Below are 20059 nucleotides of genomic sequence, written 5' to 3' on the forward strand. Positions count from 1 at the left end.
TTGGTCATAAAATCATTTGTGGCTCTTTATCGCCCCCACCTGTCTGGATGAGAACTTATTTTTTTCCATGACATTTTAAGGCACTAGGAAGCTTATATTAAAGAACCATACCAGCTGTTTTATCATGTTCTAATTAATTCATAAAATTCCAAGTCTTGCTAGTGTTTTCAATTTCTAATATGCACCTCCTGGGCTAAAAGGCTGGCAGTAGCCCTTCATAACAACTCCAGTCTGAAACTTATCCTGAACAGACTTGAAGCTTTCTTGAGACGGTTTATCACATTTGACCTTACTTTTTCTAACATTGTTTAGTTTGTACCTTTGTATAACTAGGGCGGGGCTGCCAGTGTGAAAGTCACAAATGGCTGTTTGCCCTCTGGTCATTTTACTGTATGTACTCTTGCATTTTATTCTTTAGCATTCTTTCTGAATGATTTGTGATCCTACTAACCTGTCTTTCCTGTTTCCATCTCCCTTGTCTACCTCAACTGTTTCCATACTAGTCTTCATGCTATAGTTCTATTCAGTCCAAAATGCTTTGTATTTAATTGTCTTCAGTTTCTCTACACTGTAGTCACTGGCTTTCATAAGACATTAATCTGTTAATCTTCCCATACTTTAACTTCACTGGTGTAAAACTTGTCCAGAGGCAATAGTGAAAGCAATTCAATTGATTCCAATAATCATATCCGAAAGCTAGAGCACAGAAATAATAATAGATTTGTCTGCAAGATGAAATGTCATCCTAGTATTATATTATCCACACAAAATATAAATACAAACAAGTTTTAAAATGTATAATTTTTATTATTTCTTAGGAGCTAGGAAAAAAGTAAACCAAATAAATTTTAACATAATGTTTGTACAATGCAGTGAAAAGCAAAGAAATTATGCAATATGGTGAGGGTATGGGTAAAGACGGTCTTGTGTGTTCCAGGGTCTTGGTAGCTGGGAGAGATTTCCTTTAAGAACTGACTCAGGGCTGCTTATTGCAGGGATTATGGTTGAATAATCGTAGGCAGGATCTCTTGCTCCAACGAGGCAAATTCAGCTCCTTCAGAGTGTGCATTTTCTCAGCGTTGACATGACACTCAAAATAATCTTACAACGTTGACATTAATATAAAATAAGCAAATTACAAATGGTAATTACAGATGAATTAAGCAATGACACCATGCTTCTTCAGCTAAGGTGCAAAATGAACAGACAGGTTCAGGGTAGGCATGCTGTTAAACAAAAAAAAAAAGCTAGAATAAACTCTTCATTTGTGGAAACCACAAGATACTGAGTGATTTTTAACATCAGTCAAAAATAAAAACAGGAACAAAAAACAAAATAACTTACTGAAAATACAAAACAAAGTCAAACCTACCACAACTACAGGGGTGATTTACTGACAACTGACAACTTCGTAAATTTGATTTTGCTTAAAATAAATGTGTATTTTGTTACATGTGAGCTCTTGGGTATGACTATAACCATTCAAGTGTCAACGTTTGGGTCAGTTCGACCAACATCATGGCAGAGAGGGCTTCTAAGCCTCAAACAAAGTACTCTGTTTTTAAAGCACTTAATGCAGACATTACTTCTTATCACAAAATTATTTAACCACCCAGTCTGGAGGACACAAGCACCCAGGGGGAAGCCCTTCAAGTATTTGTTTTTCTGTGCCCCACTCAAATGGTTTCTGCACAGCGAAATTCAAAATAAACAACAGGAAATAAGAAAACTAAAACAACAATTATAACAAATGTCAGGAAGGAACGTTTCTTCACTTTAGGAGATTGTATTTGCTTAACAGTCCTCCGGGGGTTGCTGTTGACCATGTTATCGAAGCTGAGGAACCTGTACAAAACCTAACAATGAATAGCAGAGCACTGTTTACATTATTTCCATGTGTTTGCTGTCTGCGAGATTGAAGAGCGGGAGGGGATCATGTCCAGCAGGTACTCCCTCTGACGGGCGTCGACGGAGGCTGAAGTCTTGTGACCTGTCAGGCTGGGGTTCACGTAGGCCATAGTGACTCCTGCAGACATGAGACAGAGGAGCAGGTTAAAAGGTGTTGAAGAAGGTCCCCACAGCACCTGCATAGGTAGCTACCCCTGTCCTAACAACACACAAAGAAACAATGACAACATTTCTACTCAAAGGTAAAGTAGTGACACCCAGGAATAAACAATAAAGCACCAAACAGAGGGACTACAGCGGGAGGATTGAGATCACTGGCAGGGACAGAACTTGAGAGTGGGATTGCCTTGTCCGAAAACATTTCCTCCAATGTGTCTCTTGTTATTGTTTCTATTCTCTAATATGTGTGCACCAGAGAGCAATTTAGGTACAAGATTCCATAAAATTAGAAAAGGGTTGGCAATAGGACGTTAAAGGATTGCTTTTGGACCAGACAGGAATTTAATAGAGAGGAGATGTCAGGCGCCAGAGTCGGGCTGGTGTTAATGTGAGTCTACCTGTGTTGCTGTTGCTCTGCTTCTTCCATGCAGTGGATGAGGAACTACCTCCGCTGACATTCCTGCCGCCGCCGATCCCACTGCTGCTCACCTTTGAACTCTGGACAGAGCGGTGGGAAACATGGGCATGCTTACCTGGCCGGCTGACCAAAGCTGCGGCCGCCACTGCGCTCTGCAGCTGGGAGGAGGAGGAGAAGGAGTGGGGGACGCCCCTCACCCCTATAGAGGAGACACCGTGGGACAGCTGGCCCTGGGAGCTCTGAGGAGGAAGTAAAGCGACACAAGGTTTTGAGTTACAGCTGCAGAGACTCTCAACAAGCGTGTCTCTTAATAGGAATATCTGATTCCAACCTGCTTGATGGAGTGATGGTGGAGAATGTTGCCTCGGCTGGCCTGGTGGTGGTGCTGAAACGAGGACGCTCTGGCCTGAGCCTGCTTCAGCTGCTGAGCCACAAGCTGCTCTGCTTTCAGCGAAGAGGATGAGGAGCTACTGTGCGATGAGGAGGTCTGCTGAATAATACGCTGCTCTATTTCCTGCTCTTGTTGAAGTGCTTTAACAAAAGCAGCTTTCAGCCTATTGGTATGTTCAGCTTTTAAAGCCTTTTTCTGATTGGATGACATGCAGTGTTCACAGAGGACTGCCCCGCCTTTTGCCTTGTCCTTCCTCCAGCGGCAGGTGAAGTCAGTGTTGCACTGGGTGCAGATGTAGGGGTCTTTCACACTGGGCTTGGACAGGGACATACCAGTTTTTCCTGGATGGAGAGAGAAAGGAAACCCAGAGGCACTGTTTGAAAACAGTCAGACAAAGCTACACAGATATTAATAGTCTAAATGAAAGGAGGGATGTAGTGACTACATATGAATACATATAATTTAATTTAATTCTAATTTCCCCTTGGGGATAAATAAAATACTTAATCTATTATTTATCTATCTATCTAATTAATCATTTTACCTCTGCATCAAACCAAAAAGGGCAAAGAAGTCGTCCTACACACCTCTGTGGATGGTGTCGAGCAGATTCTGAACCACTTCCTCCAGTCCTACCAGGTAGATGAACTCATTGTTGGCTGCAGAGGGCAGGAAGTTAAACTCTGGGGCGGGGGGCTTTGGCGGGGGAATCTCCAGGAGGGTCTTCTCCAGTTGTTTCCGCAGGGCAAGTTTAGCTGCAGCTTGGCGGCTGGCTGGAGAGTCATTCACACTAATCACAGACAGGCCGCTGCTTCCTGAGGAAGAGCCCTTCAAACTAGATGGCGAGCCCTTTGAAAAGAAGCAAAGACAGGAAAAAACAAGACAGGTGTAAAAATTCTGTCAGGATCAAAAATGTCTTCGACTTTAGTGCAAAAGATACAAAAGGAAAAGAGCCACAATTTTGCGATTTCTGTCCTCCATCCCTTCAGAGTTTAAATCAGATCTAAAGTTAATGAGGGATTGATAACCTGGTGGCTGTGCTCTCAATCACAAGTTAACCTTGCTGCGTCACTGTCGGCCTCCCACCTGCCAGGCTTCGGTTGGTTCTTCGGCAGTTAGGTAGACTTTTGATTTTATTTTTCAACTCTTATAAGAGATTTGACTGAAAATGCCGATGTAATATACGTTATACTATACTACATTTGCTAAGTCTCAACCTTGTGGAATTTGGATATCACGATATGGTACATTCAGGGCCGGCTCTGGCCATTTTGGCGCCCTAGGCGAGTTTAGAATTTGGCGCCCCCCACTGCAAATGGTAAAATATTATTTTTTCTGCCATACAATATCCTTTTTTTTTTGCATGCCAGTTTGCAACACAGTTATCCAGAAGAGACCCCATTATTATAGTTGATATTGCGATAAAGATTGATCAAGCTTACAACAATGTGTTGGGATTAGGACATTGTGGGATGCTGTGTAGAATTGTGTAGGGGATTCTCCCCCAGGATTTTATGATAAAAAGCTCTATTTTAATGCACTCTATTTAAATTCAAAGTAATCACTGAAATTTTAGAAATGTGTACCTCAAGATTAAACATTTTTTGATTAGAGTTGGAAAAATGTGAAATTCAGGAGTTAGCATTAGTTTATTATAATATTAAAAGGGTCTTTCTTCACTCATAGACACTTTTTAAGAGTTTCCTTGTCTCCTTCCTAGCTCCTCTTTCCATCACATGCTGCCATCTCTCTTCCCCTCCCTTTCTATTATATGCTTTCTGTTTGTCTGTATCACAAGGGATTAGACGAGTAGGGCGAGCTAATCAAGCAACAGAACGTACTTCAATAGAACACCTCTTACCCTCCCCTCCATTAAAAGGTCGAGTTTGAGTTTTTCCGACTGGACCTGAACGCATCTCTCCTCTCCTCTAACTTGTGTCAGGAAATGAGCACTGAGTGAGTGGTCGATAAAGTAAGAGAGAGGGAGCGGCAGAGAGAAAGGTTGGGAGTGAAGGTGTCGATCTTGCAGTAGGCTTGAATTTAACATCGGGGCTTCATTAAAAACGTTTGAGGCTCAAGCCAGCGTCCCCCAGAACGTGGTGCCTTAGGTGACCTCCTAACTCTACTATGCCGTGAGCCGGCCCTGGGTACATTTATAGTACTGATTTTATGTTTCTGTAGTTGTTAAAGATGTTTGTCCAAAATATAGTCAAAACTTGTAAGAATCATATCAACAGTTTGACAGTTTTTGTAAATTTTTTCTTGTACATTTAGCTGTACACATCACTGAACAATGCCTTTACAATAGTAGGATATTTCAGAAGTAGTATTTCTTTTACCCTGGGTGATGAAAATAAATAATAACATTTATGCTTTTTTTATCTTCTTAGGCACTGACCAGCGAGGTTGCACTACTGCCGACTCTGATGAGGCCTGGCTGGATCATCCCTCTCTGTCCCTGGCCTGCAGGGGCCGACGTCTTGGGGCCCAGAAGCAGAGGAGGGGGACCTGAGCCTCCAGAGGCAGCCAACTGCTGCTGCTGTTGCTGGCGGAGAGCCTGGATCTGCTGTGGAGATACAGAGATGGGCTAACCAGGACAATGAGAGGGATGACACGGAGGGACATCACAAACAAAAGGTAGTGGACGACAAGGGAGGGATATCAAAAGCACCAAGGCAAAAGGGCACACACAAAGAGAGAGAGGTGCAAAGAGAGATCATAAATCCTAAGTTTAAGTGTATTTATTTCCCTGAAGTTTGTTTTCAGTTTGGAAAAACAGTAGTAAACAGGTATTGATAACATTTCTACATGACTCACCTGTGCCCCTCTCACCAGAGGCGGCATGATGATCTGAGAACCATGTTTAGACGACATCTGCCCTCCTCTCACCAACGGTGGAGGGATGACCGTGCCTGAACTCCTTCCTGTTAAAATCTAGTGAAAGAAAAGACAATCAGAAACAGTATGAACTACCGTGTGAAGGTGCTGTTGCACTGATATACTGCCTGAGTACATGTAAAATAAAAGAGCATTAACCTGCTGAGAGCCTTTATTGCTTGTAATTGTTCCTCGAATTAGAGGAGGAGGAGCAGAGGAGCCGGACAGACCTGAGGGCTACAAAAACAAATAAAGAAGACATTAAAGAAGGAGCCTGTTTACACCTGGTATTAACATGCATCTTAGATGATCTGATCACAAGTGGACAGCTCTGAATGCATCTGCTCACACCTGGAATTATAATGCGTCTCCAAATTAGTGCCTTTATATATATATTATAAAAAACTAATGTGATTCAGGCTCAAAGCCGAGGAAGCGAGAGCTGCGTTAATGTGGACCAGCAAGAGAGAGGAAGCTCTTAAATACCAACTGAGGTGTTGAAGTGATATACAACTTTCTTTGATCATGAAGCCTAATGTTACGTTATAATCTCCACTGCAGATTGGAGTCTATGATTACAGTGACAAACACACACATTATGAGCTGCATTATTATAGGCTATGATGAACTGCTTGTCGGTCACATCTCTCGCCTGTGTCAAGGCGCCGTCTCTCTCTTCCCTGTATCGGATCGTCCCGTTTTCACACGCTTGGAATGATGAGAAGACACGGCAGTAATGTCTACAACCAGGAGTGATCTGTCACCAAACATCATCGTTGCCCTGGTTATAAAAAGTAGGGGGACCTTCAATGTGGCCCAGGACACATTATCGTACACACTGTGTGTTTATACCTGCACTCCAAGCTGTCCCATTGTGATCCTATCACTCAGGACACATTTTAATACCAGTTGTGAACGGAGCCGAGAATAATGCTTGCAGTAAGAGTCTGTTGTGATTGTGCTGTCTGTTTTGATTCTGGTAAGTGACGGTTACCTTCTGTAGATTGTCCCTCTGTATCTGGCTCTGTCGAAGTTTCTTCAGCAGCACCAGCTTGGCCTCCTCCAGTCGCAGTTCCTCCTTCAGCTGCTTGATGATGCGCTCCCTCTCCGTTGGGCTGCTCTTCTGTACTCGACAAATCAAAACAACAACTTATACCACTGTATTACAAAAGACAACAAACATTTCTGGAAATTCAAAAATTAGAGATAGAGCCTAAAATTGTCCTAATTTGTTTACTAACAGGGGGCATTTAACTCCTATCTGCTGGCTCATTTTCATTTTTAAAGTTAGCATGTCCCAACTGAAGCAGCAAATGCTGATATCCTCCAGATCATGTCAGTAGAGTAGCATAAAACGACTTTTAGCTTAGCGTAGGCGTGTCTCACCATGAGCAGGTCTGTGTCGAGCTCCTTAAAGTGGCTCAAGCCGTTCATCGGTGGACTGGGGGAGTCGTTATCTGACAAGATGATGACATCATCATCTTCAGGGGATGGAGGGCGCTTTTCCCTTTTTATACCGCTGGACATTTATTTAAAAAAACACAGTCAAGTCAGAATTATTACTCCGATATAATGTCAAAAAGTGGTTTGATTAATTTTAACCATCAAAATCAAGTTTTTCTTCTTTTATTGTGACAAACAGTTTCAGCTTAAACCCAGGTTTAAACTGAAACATTAGGATATAAAACATGTCAATCCAGGGCTTCAGATTTATAAAGGCTGAACCTTTTTAAATAGTAAAGCTATTCTAAATGTCCCATGCATATTTCTCCAAAATACAGAAATAATTGGTATTTATTAAAACATTTGGATCTCTACTCAGATTTAAAATAATGTCATAATGTTAATTAAATTAAAATCAGTTGTAGAGTCAGCAGACACTAATATTTGAGCAACTGGTTCAAATATAAGCATCCATTTGTAGCATCTGCATTAATCGTGCCTTCATCCACTCCTCTGTCATCTAAGCAAGTCCAGACACAGATTCTCCCCACAGCTTCTCTTCCTGTTGGTGCAATTCCAACAGCAGATCAGTCCTAAATGCCAAGACGAGGCAAGGTGGGCCTTAAACACCAGAACACCATACTGTTGCAGGGCATAACAAGCGTGTGAGGCTGTGTTTTTAGGGTGATCTGTACTTGGCTGCGTACATCATTCTAGCCCACTAAGGACATTAAAGCATGGTGGGAATCTTGGAGGCTGTTTGGATCAACGCTCTCTTCTGTCTACATGATTATGCACACGTACATATAGCTTTTCCCGCAGAGCGACTAGTTCAACTGCAGGCTACGTGTGAAAGCAGATGACCTAAATACTTTGACTAGGGGCACAAAAAAACCCCTAAAGAACAAGAGTAACATTCCTCTAAAAAAAAAAATCCTCCTTGTGATTACACAGATTATGTGTCTGTATGATGCATAAAAAGTCGTTAAAGTCAACATATGACAACATGAGTTCGGTCTCTCCTAGCCGTCCTCCATATATTTGTGTGTGTGTGTTTTTGTGTGTCTGTTAGTCTCTCTTCAGGGCTTAGCGCCATCATCACTTCCTGTGGATTAATCACTACTCTTCCAAAGAAGTCACATGACCTCCAAGTCATCATCACGTGACCGCCTCACTTTTCCTCCCCCCCTTCCCCTCCCCTCCCCTCACCGTTCCTTCCACTGTGGAAACCATGGCAACAACCGGCTGGAACCGGTTTGTGACACACGGCTTCATTTTGTGTGAGGGGAGTTTTTAGGGTTCAGGTGGTGAGTTAGGGGGAAAATGGAGGTGGACCAGAAGATAAAAGTTCAAGTCTGTGGACAACAAAACTCCCAGCCTCTTCCTCTGCAGACTAAGTTTAAAGAACATGACGATCATGAAACTAACTTTAACATTTTTAGTCTTTTTAAACACAAACAAAGTGTCATGTTTGCTCTTTTACACTCTCATAAGTGATTTTTATCTAACAAAAGGAAGCCTTCATTGTTTGATAGAAACCAGATAACTTATTTGCACATTTCCTTCCGATCACTTTTTCACAGGAACTTCATGTGGTTGTCACAGCTGAGCAATAAACTGCTTCTTACCCTCTGGAAGTGCTCATATCTACAGGCTGCTCTCCCGTCTGGACTTCCACCTTGATGGTGGCCTTCACCTCGCCCGCTGCCAGCATGCCACTGGCCGCCTTCGGCTCCGTCAGTCGTTCCCGGCTCCTTGTATCCACAGCCGTCTCTGTCTTCACCCTGCTGGCTTTGTCACTGCCCTCAGTCCGATAGTCTGAGCTGGGTTCAACTGTCTGTTGTGTCTGGGTCCGCTCCAGGTCATCTTTTACCAGCTCAGAGGCCAAAGGTAACACTAAAGGTAACGGTGACCGGCTCTGCTCCTTCTCCAGCTCAGATCCGTCCCTGGTCGGGCTTCTATCGTCCTGTGCAGGTACAGGCTCGGGTGTAGCTTCATTTTGTGTTGTGGGTTCAGACGAGTCCAATTTAGGCTTTTTGCTTTCATTGTCATCATTGGAGGGTTCTGTCGACTGGGGAGCAGTATCCCTCTCCAGCGCCCTCTTTTGGCTGCGTGTCTGGCGGACAGCCTCCTCAGACATCCCCTGAAGATAAAAGGAAGAAATGACATTGATATCAGTATTTTCATACATTTAAGTATGATCAAAATACAGGACAAGCCCACAGGATGCATACATTTGTTATTTAAGCCATCTACATAGAGTCATATCGCATTAAATCACAAATTTGGTCTTAAATAAGGCGCATATGTAGCACTAGCTCTATTTAATATAGGTCTAACACAAAGTCTTACAAACCAAGAGTAACATTTTCGAAACAACTTTTGAAGCACACTGGCTTAAGCATTTTTTTTTAGATAAAACAAGTATATTAAAATGGAGTAGTTGAAAGCAGCTTAAATGTCAGTTAATGTATTAAAATGTAACTTCTTTGCCTGTGAAAGTTTGTACGGGCGTTCAAACACTTAAAAGGATATATAGTGTCAGTTGTATTTAAAATGCAGAGAGCACTTTAAGTTCATGTCAAGCTATTGCGTTCACGTGAGCGGGTAAAACAATACACAATCCTACAAATGGTGTACCACTAGTACACTGATCAACAGGCGGTCGTAAGGCACGGTATTCAGCATCGTACACACCAACGTGGGGCAGAAGAAGGCTACAAGCTACTAAAACTGGGCCAAAACTAGAATTAAAAAAAAAAATCTGTAGCCTTAATAAGTAAATAATCAGTAAGCCAAACCCAGAGTTATATTCCTAGACATAATGAACGTGCATCCCAGACTAGGGTGTCAGGAGGTGGTGTTAGAGGACACACTAGCGCACTCACTTTTTGGGCCGCACAATGCAAAGCTGTATCATCTCATTATATACTACCAACAATCTAAACAATACCGTTCACCTGTTTGTGAGATGTCAAGGACACACACAATGCATTCTGAGTAACACTGACTGTAAACAAAACTTTTTTTATAAAGCCCCTTTCCCACTGGTAAGAAACCTGGCTTTTTTTTGCTTAGCGGGAAAGGCCACAATCTGCAGTAGACCCGGGTAATTATCGCCTCGGCTCTGACCGGGATGGGAACACAAAACCTGGGTCGACATGCTAATCTCCGCCCCCTTTCCGGCGCGATGCTATGACGCACATTGTTCACAAGTTCTGCTGTCCCCTGTCGTGTAAATACAGAAGAACAACATACAACACAGAATTTGTTCTTTGTTTCGTGCAAGATGCAGCAACACTGGCAAGACCGCAAGGTGAGGAAGCTTCTTCTGATCCCAGGGGAAGAAGAAATAAGGCAACAACGCGACCCTATTTCCCGCGCATTCGTTTTTTTGACCTTTCATGGCCTTATTGAGAGGACACTGGACAGTGTTGGAAACAGGGGAAGAGAGTGGGGATGACACGCTGCAATGGGCCGAGGGCGGGAGTTGAACCTGGGGCCGCCACATCGAGGACTATAGCCTCTGTACATGGTCGCCGATCCAACCGCTGAGCCAAACTGGCGCCCTTTCCGGCGCATTTGTGATGTCAGACGGTGACGCAGCAGAAAAGAGGCCGAAAGGAGTATACTTCACTGGCAATGGGAAAAGAGACAATCTGCATTTATTAGCGTGTCTTCCCAGGTCTGACAAACCTGCGTCAACGCGCTAATTTTGGTGGGAAAGGGGTATAAGAAAACCTGCAGCCCTTTAAAGGTGCTATAGGTAACTTTCAGAAAATCCTCATTCCTAGCGACACGGTCGGCCGTTGAGGTAACTGCAGTTAACCCTCTTGCACGCGCGAGAAAAAACGCTGCACCCGGTGAGAGAACGCTGCATGCGGGTTTTGTTTCTATGACAACAATAAGTTGTGGGTCTGTTTTGATCCCCAAAGCAATCGAAGGTTACCATGATTCGCACGCCCTGCCGATGTTTCCCCCTGATGACAGTCACATTCCTGTTTGGTCAGACGGGCGTCACTAGACAAAACTTATTTTTGTTTTTTATTCTTGTGTGTAGTTCGTGTTGGTGTTGTTGTGGGTGCCGGTCGTTTGTTGGCATTATCCGTCTCCATTTCACAGCTTGCGTTGTCTCATGTTGCACACTGTTGACTGTAGTGCCGTAGAATGAGCTCTCCGCAGAGGTACTGGCGAACGCGCAGATATGTCACAACCTCTTATTTCCCGGAAAAACTGGCCCAAGTGCTTTACATAAAAATCAGCCCACAGGCTGTTAGGGCCAATGGAGGAAGTTGGGGAAGGTCTCAATTTATCAGTTCCTCTACTATCCCTTCATACATTAGCAATAAAAAATTATATTTGATTGATGAATATATGTAAAATCTTACATATAGCCCCTTTAAGGTATCAGTTAAACTTAAAGATTAGTTAAAGAAGCTTAAACCGGGGGAAGCGTGATCACTGAGCCCTTTGATTTCAGTTTTAAGTTAAAACACAATACACAATAACATAATCTACACCTGACAGTTAACAGAAAATCTGATGAGTGAGAGAAGAAAGCAACCAAGGAACCTCTTGCAGTGTGCGGACAGTTCCTATCAGTCAGTGAACAAATGTGGCTACATTTGAAAATGAGGCTGATTGCAGCCGTTAGAAATGTCACAGCTGCAGAGCATTATGTTTGAAAAGACCATTTTAAGCTGTGTGGTGGTATGTCACATTTTATTTTTGTATTGGTGACATTATCTGACATACATTACAGAGCCATTACCTCGTAATAACTTAAGTTATCCATCATGGTGAAAGTGTGGTTGGACAGTAGACAAAACTGACCTTGAATCAGCTGTAAGGCACGCAGGGTGACTAAAATGGCCCCCAGACAAAACATGTTGGATTAGTAAGGTCACGAGACGAAGATGATGACTCAAGTATGATTCCAAAACATCTAATTATCCAAATTTCAGTCTGAGCCAAAAACCAAAAGAAGGGAAACTGGAAAGAAAAAAAGAGTACTCAGGGAGGACTCAATGTTCAGTGCGAAATCAAAAATATGAGGATCACTCGACTTCAAAATAAAAGTCTTTCGAAAGATGAGTAACAACTAAAAATCCTGCAGCGAGACATCAAAAGGCCTTAAGAACAAGACAGCATCGTAATCAAGAGTTGAAGTGGACTTGGGGAATATCCAAAATTAAGTAGAGCATGATTTGTGTTCAAATATTCATAAAGGACCAATGAATCCAAGAATTTTAGTAATTTGTGTGTGAAAGTGAAATAAAATTCATTTTATAGACTACAGCTTGTGTGGAATTTTCTTTTCCTGAGTCACCAGATCCGTTACAGGCTGATATCCCCTGTACGGAAAATGCATGCCAGCAGAAGTAGTGAAGACCGAAGGACAGAGCAGCTCGTCCTGTCACAGATTTGCACCAGTACATGGTACATACAGACACGCATAACCCTACAGTGTTGGCTCTGAATCCCTCAGTGTACGCTCAGAAATAGAAGAGGAGCCAAGAGATGGTCGACCACACGGGTCAATACATCTTTACTTTTATGGTTTTGATAATGGCCTATTACATTGTTCTGTGTGCAACTCTAATGCACTTTCCATATCAGAGTATAAAGACACATTTATGTCTTTTAGGGCCCATGCCTTTATCATCTGTCAACAACAAAAGACGTGTACTTTAAGAATGTCATTAGTACGATAGATGAATCAGTGGGCTGAAACATGGCCTTTTAACATGAACAATACTTTAAGGCTGCCCGTAGGAGTCGATAATAGAAATCATCAGTTTGGAACACCCTGATTGCACACTTCCCAGATATCAACACAGTGTCGCAAGTGTGACGTGTCATGGTTGGCTCTGGTTGTAACTCTTGATTTTCCTCGCTGACGGTCGCTTTCCTTTTCAGACTGTTTGCCTTCATCTGAGCGTCAAGTTTGTTTCTTTTTCTTTGGATTTTCACTTATTTTTGAAGTTGTATCTGTAGTCATCCATCTTTTCTTTGTTTGTTCAGCCATAGTAGATTACTGTTTACTCGCAACACTTGCAGAGACCGGAAAAGCCGCTGCTTAGCTCCGCCTACCCTCTCTGGCAGACCAACCTCTGCTGGTTGATGGAAAACGCGTCACTAACTGGGCGCTGCTTGTGATTTTTTCTGCGAAAGTTGCTCCAGACACCCAATCTGTAATACTGCAAATGCAAAGGCTTTCATCAGTGGGCCACAGGCTCAATCACCATTGTGTTACCTCATTCGGCGATAGACAGTAACTAAACAGACATTTATTCAAATGAAAATCTTCAAGATTATATCTTTAAACAGAAGAGACGGCCAGTTGAGTTGATCCTCATCTTCTGAGGTACAGAAAGGAGCGAATGGTTCATGAATTGTTTGAAGGATCAAAACACACCTGTGATTCTGTCATGAGAGATGTGAGGGAGTTTTTCATGTCCCATGTACGATCCAGAATATGGTCAAAACCAGGATATTATCGTGCAGACAAGTCAGAATTGACTTTGCGTCGCTCTCATTTGTGTTATAGACAAACACTTGGCGGCCCTCGTGGCAGGCTACAGGATTGACCTGCGCTAAAACTTCACAGAATCTCAAACAGAAAGCACAAGTGAAAATCCAAAGACAAACACTCAGACCGTCACTATTTACTGTACGACCACAGAGAACAAACATGGCGCTGTTATGTCCTGAATCATACTCCTGCACGAATGTTACAGAATCGGGACCAGTCCTGCCAACTCTGCTGAGGCCTGCAGTCTGCCCAGCGACGCACTACAGGAAGCTATGGTTTTTTTGGGGGGGGGGGGGGGGGGGGGGGTGGAAAGGACTACAATTAACCCTTACAACCTACCACTTCACAGTGACACACACTGTACACACTCCGACCCCCTCCCCTTCCTGTTCTCAGAATGGTTATGGCTGCGAGCATAAAGCACACAGTGTGTCCATGATGTACCTTTACAATATACATAGTGCATCACAATGCAGCGTGCAGAGCAGCCATCTGATAACAGAGCTGAACAAGTTTTTTTAATACTGTGACATCACTGAGACACACATGACATGACCCTTCCCAGGATTCAGTGGGACACACAAAGCACTTTTCCTGAGAACCGGTTTAAACCGGTTGGCTAGTGTGTGTGTGTGTGTGTGACTTTGTCAGTGTGTGTGTGTGTGTGTGTGTGTATGACTGAGAGAGAAGCTGAAGCCAGTTTTAACCCTTCAGGTGCTGGAGCAGACGTTACACTGACGGCCATTATACTGTGTGTTCGTGTGTGTGTTAGTGCTTGGGAGGGGGGAAAGGGAAAGGTGTGGGTGGGTGATTGGGTGGGGGGATATTATCAGTTCTGATGCATAAAGCTGTGAAATGATGCTGGGGGCAGAAGTTACACACACAAACGCCTCCCCCCCAAACCTTACACGGACACTGACCCTATCTTTGTAACAGGGATCTGAATGGCTGACAGGTTTCACATTTCATCTCCATGGCAGTTTACACACATTTCTACTAAGCCCACACACACACAGAAGCACACACATATGGTGGATCATCAAACCCCCCACCTACTCATGAACTGCGAATCGCTTGCAACCAGTGCAAAGCCTCTGAAGGCCGCTAAAACTGAAAGAAAAACTAAACTTTACACGTCTGACACACAAATTCTTTCTATGTACACAAAGTTGACAAACCAGAAACTGTACTCACTTACACACGTATCAGAAAAAAGAGCAATGCACACATTTCTATTCTATACTACTTTAAGGGGAAAGTTTTATGGTTCAATTATCTCACTACAAAATATAATCATGATAAGTATTCAAATTAGATGGAAATCCTCAAACAGGTTTCAACGACACTCTCCAGATGTCAGTGATCAACATGTGGTGGTGACATGTCATTAAGTTTGTTTATCATTATCAGAACAAAATTACTCATCAGACTACTTGTTAAAAAGTTTCAACACACTTTCAACAAACTATTTTTTCTCTATTATTTCTTCCCAGCATGCCGTTGGTTCCTCCTTTGTAGGATTGGCTGATGTTTCTGTACAACAGATATAAACGGCAGACTGGCATATAGCATTAAGTGCATGACTGACTCACTGCAGCTCCTACAAGGAGCGTACGTCTAGCATATATTTAGTCTGTTATTAATTTCATGACACGTTACTTAACCCGAGTCCATAGTGTGAGAAAGAAACAGACGAGACCAGCGGACATCTGGTAGCTTGGGGACATGAAAAGACAAATTTACATAGCCTAAATTTACTAACGAGGAAGTTAACAAGAATAAATACTCTACATTAAAAAGGAATCTTCCACCCTTGTCTGAATGTCCAACAGTTTACAGATGTTTCAGCTGCATCCCACAGTAATAAATTACCTACTACAACACAAGATTTTAAATGGAATATCATATTAAATGCAGCACAGAAATGTAAGAAAGGCTTCTAAGCTACTGCTGCTAAGTGTTGTACTGTAGTTAAATTCGGTTTAAAGGGTGCAAACATGCAAAGACTAACAGAAATAATAATCATACTTGCTTATTTACAGAAGCTCATATTGGCAGTAATCTTGCCGGATTGTTTAATCAATCCTCCCCTTGACATTTGCGGTGTAATTAAATCACAATTACCACATTATCACATTGTCATGTGCAGATTCTTGACTCTTGGCAAGTGTGCCTTTCACCAATACTGAATACACGCACTTTAATCTGGTATCATGTTGCTATCGCTATCAGGGCGTCACTCACCTGAATCTACCATTTATCTGCGCCTGTCTTGTTTTCTGCTGAGTGTCTTTCCTTCCTGCCCGGAGGCGCTTATTTATCTAGTCACTCATGGATCATGTCAACCATCAGTCACTCAATCCCCCTTCATTCAGGCTGGCAGACTCACTCCCAACCCACATACAGTGTGTTCAGCATGTTATTTACCCACCAACGGACCTTTAACCTGTGAAAACATATTTCTACATTGCAAAGGGTTTGCAGAACACTGTGCAGCCCTGCAGCGGCACTACCTTGTGAAACTGCTGCACCAGCAATATATTCTTATCAATTATCTGGATGCGTCTGTCAGAAAAACAAGTGACAGCCATGATGGTGTCCAAGCACCAACTAGAAACGAAAGCGTCATGGTCTGATCACAATAGAAGAGTTTAGCTTTGGGACAGCATAGCCAAAGCTAACATGTGTGGCTTATTCATTATCAGCTCATAACAAGGCAACTAACAGCACTTACTAAAAAAAATAGGCAGAAAATTACAATTATAGAGCTCCTAGCTGCCTATGTATTTGATGAAGTCATGGAGGCCTGACCAAACGGCTGCCCTGTGACCCCTGCAATCATGTGCAGCAGCTTAAAATGTGGCCAGCAGACGACCCTTTCCAGAACAGTGGCTGATTACACAACTTCTCTGGATCAGTCTTGTGTGTGATCATTGGAACAGCGCTCTCTGAAAAACAACACAGCTGAAACTTCTGAGCACTTTCTGACTCACTCTGTCCTGTAATACAATGAGTACAGTAACTCTGGGCTGTGTAGGCCTGTCAGTGCATCCTGCTGTGGATGTACGACTTGTGTTATAACAGGTAGCTCAGCAGTCCTGGAGTCAAAGAAGAAGCATTCTCCTCTTTTCTGCCCAGCGTTAGACAACACCATCACTAAAGGCAAACCTGTATTTTGTTCACAGGGAGTTGGTTAACAATGAAACAGTTTGCTAACATGCAAATAACACTTTACAAGGCTTTTGTTTACATGAACAAATGAGGGTTCATTCCAGATTTCCACAAAGAGGCAATAAAGTCTCCGAACAGCAGATCACTTTACCCTCAAACTATTCCCTCTCGACATGGCACACACACTTTCTTTAATTTTAGTTGCATTGTTGTGCAAAGGTCCCAATTCAACAATGCTGAGGGTGTTAAATGAATGTGACAAGTAGAACTGCAAAAGTAAGTTTATATCCAGAAAGTTATTATAAAGTGATTTTTTAATCTGAAATTGATTTAAAGTTTTCCTTTTTTCTATAATATTTTTGATATTAAAAAAAGATAATTGTACACACCATGGTTATTTTCTATGATTTAATAAACCAAAAAACTAGCCTAATCAATTCATAAATAATTAATCAGCGGATTTAGCAAAAAAAGCCTTAATAAAAAAAACAATAGGCCTACTCCCTGATATCATGCTCTCTGCATCATGAACCAATACAGTAACAAATTCATAGCCAACAATATATCTATTTTTATAATTATTTCATTTTTTAGTTTTTCTATTTATACTTCAAAGTTCAAAGTTGTAAACGACTATTTGTTGGTTACTGAGAAAGCATTAAGTCTCCAATGATAAATGCATTCATTATGTAATAAGCCCTTAGTAAATCAAAGTCAATCAAAACCAATATTTCATTAAAAGTATTAAACTTTTACAAATAATGTCATCAGCAGCAGCCAGTGCCTTCATAACACGGTGTACAATGCTGCGGTCTCATGAACACACCATAAGCAACACCGGCTTCCTTCATATCTAATAAGTGTATATTAAAAGTGCGTCCAGGTAAAGAGAAGGTATAAAAACGTGTATAAACTGGTTTAATAGCAGACATCCTGAGCCACAGCTTTGTCCCAAACTCGTATGGCTGTGGTGGCGGAGAAATGTGTGTGTATGTGCCTGTCTGGGAGAGAGGGAGTGTGTGTCCCTGTGTGCGGTGTGTGTGTCAGTGTGTGTGTGTTCAGCTTTAAGAGGAGGAAGACTACGGTTGTCACAGAGAGAAGTAGGAAGATTAGCTACCAGATAGCAGAACCAACACTGGTGCCAAGGGGCTTAAAGCGGGCAGCAGCGTCCACCATTAACGTTACACCAACCAGTACACCATCCAAACCAAACTCAGCCCTTTAAAAACTAAACCCAGCCCACACTACATGTGCAACTAGCCGGCTTTTTCTCTTTATTGACACCGCCTCAGAGGAGGTGAGCGTGTTATTAGTTAGCGAGCTAACATTAGCTACATCGCACAAACAAAAACACGAAGCCACTTTCGCTCGGGTTAAAACCGACCAACGGCCGCCGGGGAATGAGAGTCAAAGTAGTAAAAGTCCTCGCGCCGGGCAGCAGCTCGTGAACATGACCCACACAACCAGAACCGAGCCCGAACCGCTGACCTGGCTGCACCCCGATGCGGGACAAGCATCAGCTCAAAAAGGGGGCTCAAACTTAAATACTGCTGCCATAAAAGTGAGACTATATGAGGCTCACCGGGACTGTTTACCTGTGTGTCCCCTCCCGAGGAGAAAAACCAAGTCGGAACTCATAAATTTCATCGACCGGCCCACGGACTGAGCCAGCCGCCGGAGAGCCGCTGGCGATGCAACGTTATAATCCTTACCTCATTGAACGACTTCTACCGCAAAAAAACAAGTCCAGGGATCATAGTTACAAACTGGCACGCGTCAGAAAACGTAAAATAATATCTTTTTTGGCTGAGAAAGCGACCCCCCTCCCTCCTCCTCTCCTCCCCGGTGCTCAACCTTTGGCTCTGCGGAGAAGTGTTACTTTTCAACAGCCCATCAGCTTCTTTATCGTCACAGATAGGTGGAGGAAGACCTGGCTCCTCTCGACGACTCCGAATAAAAGGCTCCCCTCGATCCACTTACTAAAAACTTCGGCTTCACCTCAGTCAACTTACTCGGTCGCTTTGTTGCCCCTTCTTCGCCGATGGTCGACCAGGGAATGTTAAATCTGCTGTTAACCTCGATAAATCGTTGCTTTTTAGAAATCCAGGGGATATCCTCTTTTTTTCGGCCCTCCCCACTGCCGCGTCTGTTGCCAAATAATGCGCCTCAACACACATGGAGCCGCTGCGTCCTCTTAGTGGGCATGCGCACCTCGGCATACCAGGGCGACCGGATCACATCATGTAAGCCACTGACCACCAAGGGCCAAGGCAGGATGACCGTGCCAGGGGCCCCGGGCTCCTCGGGCTGACCCATGACTGTACCAGAGAGCAAAGAGATCCTTTCCAACACACACTCACTCATTTACACACACAGAAGGGCACACACTGTGATGCAATAAGGACCTGTAATAATTGAGGACATCACACATTTACCCTATACACTCACCAGCATCATTACTGCTTCCTAACATACAATAGAGACCTAAACCAGGTACCACACTTCAGGGCTAAAAATCACCTTATTGCTGGTATGATGAGTAGAGTGGATCTGGTTAAAGCAAAGACTTTGTGACAAGTGAGTAAAATGTGACAATTAGGAGTAAACAGTGGACCAACAGCAGTTGCAACAGCATGCATGAACTCAGAGTATCTGATTACTGTAAATAACAGCAGGGAAGCATGATAAGCAAGTCTGTTTAATTGCCCTGGGACCCCGGGGGACCACAAAAATACTTTTGCTTTTGCTTTGCTTTTGCTTATTGGAATAATTCAAATTTGTTGCAGGGAACTTGCATCACCAACATATCAGTTAATGTGGATTGTCAAGTATTTCATAATATTAATATGCTTACTTACAGGGGGGGGGGGGCTTTATATATCAGATTACTCACAATAACTGACACAGAGCACACCTGAGGCCAATTATAATCTACTGTGTCCTGTCTAGATGGATACTGTGCTCACTGAGGGTGGGCTTAAGTATGGGCCAAACCGTCGCTTTTTGCCACACCTTACATGTCAATTAAAACATGGGAGGAAGTCTGGTAACTACAGCTTGCAACTAAATGGTCACTGCATTGTATAAATGTGAAGCATAGTGTTTGCTTTCTGTATGTACAAAGTCTGGAAAATCCAGCATCATAAAATCTCACAAA

At 42.9% G+C, this 20059-nt stretch overlaps 1 protein-coding gene across 3 annotated transcripts; it reads right to left on the bottom strand.

Annotated features, from left to right (window-relative positions):
- Positions 1 to 786: 786 nt before the first annotated feature.
- LOC138612075 (transcriptional repressor p66-alpha-like) lies at positions 787 to 19061 on the bottom strand. 3 transcript variants are annotated; one of them, XM_069685381.1, is made up of 11 exons: positions 18915 to 19061; positions 8825 to 9339; positions 7140 to 7272; positions 6748 to 6876; positions 5913 to 5990; positions 5694 to 5810; positions 5275 to 5439; positions 3464 to 3725; positions 2817 to 3217; positions 2466 to 2724; positions 787 to 2026 (listed from the first exon to the last, which is right to left on the bottom strand). In XM_069685381.1, the coding sequence occupies exons 2-11, from the start codon at positions 9334 to 9336 to the stop codon at positions 1887 to 1889; spliced, it is 2196 nt and encodes a 731-aa protein (XP_069541482.1). In that variant the 5' UTR covers positions 9337 to 9339; positions 18915 to 19061; the 3' UTR covers positions 787 to 1886. The 3 variants fall into 3 exon arrangements, with proteins under 3 accessions (XP_069541482.1, XP_069541481.1, XP_069541480.1); XM_069685380.1 differs by having other exon boundaries at positions 5275 to 5442; XM_069685379.1 differs by having other exon boundaries at positions 5275 to 5463.
- Positions 19062 to 20059: the final 998 nt, after the last annotated feature.

Source organism: Semicossyphus pulcher, unplaced genomic scaffold (genome assembly GCF_022749685.1).
Source record: "Semicossyphus pulcher isolate SPU_LCO1_2020_fin unplaced genomic scaffold, fSemPul1.0.p SCAF_7, whole genome shotgun sequence".
In the NCBI taxonomy this organism is placed as follows: Eukaryota; Metazoa; Chordata; class Actinopteri; order Labriformes; family Labridae; genus Semicossyphus; species Semicossyphus pulcher.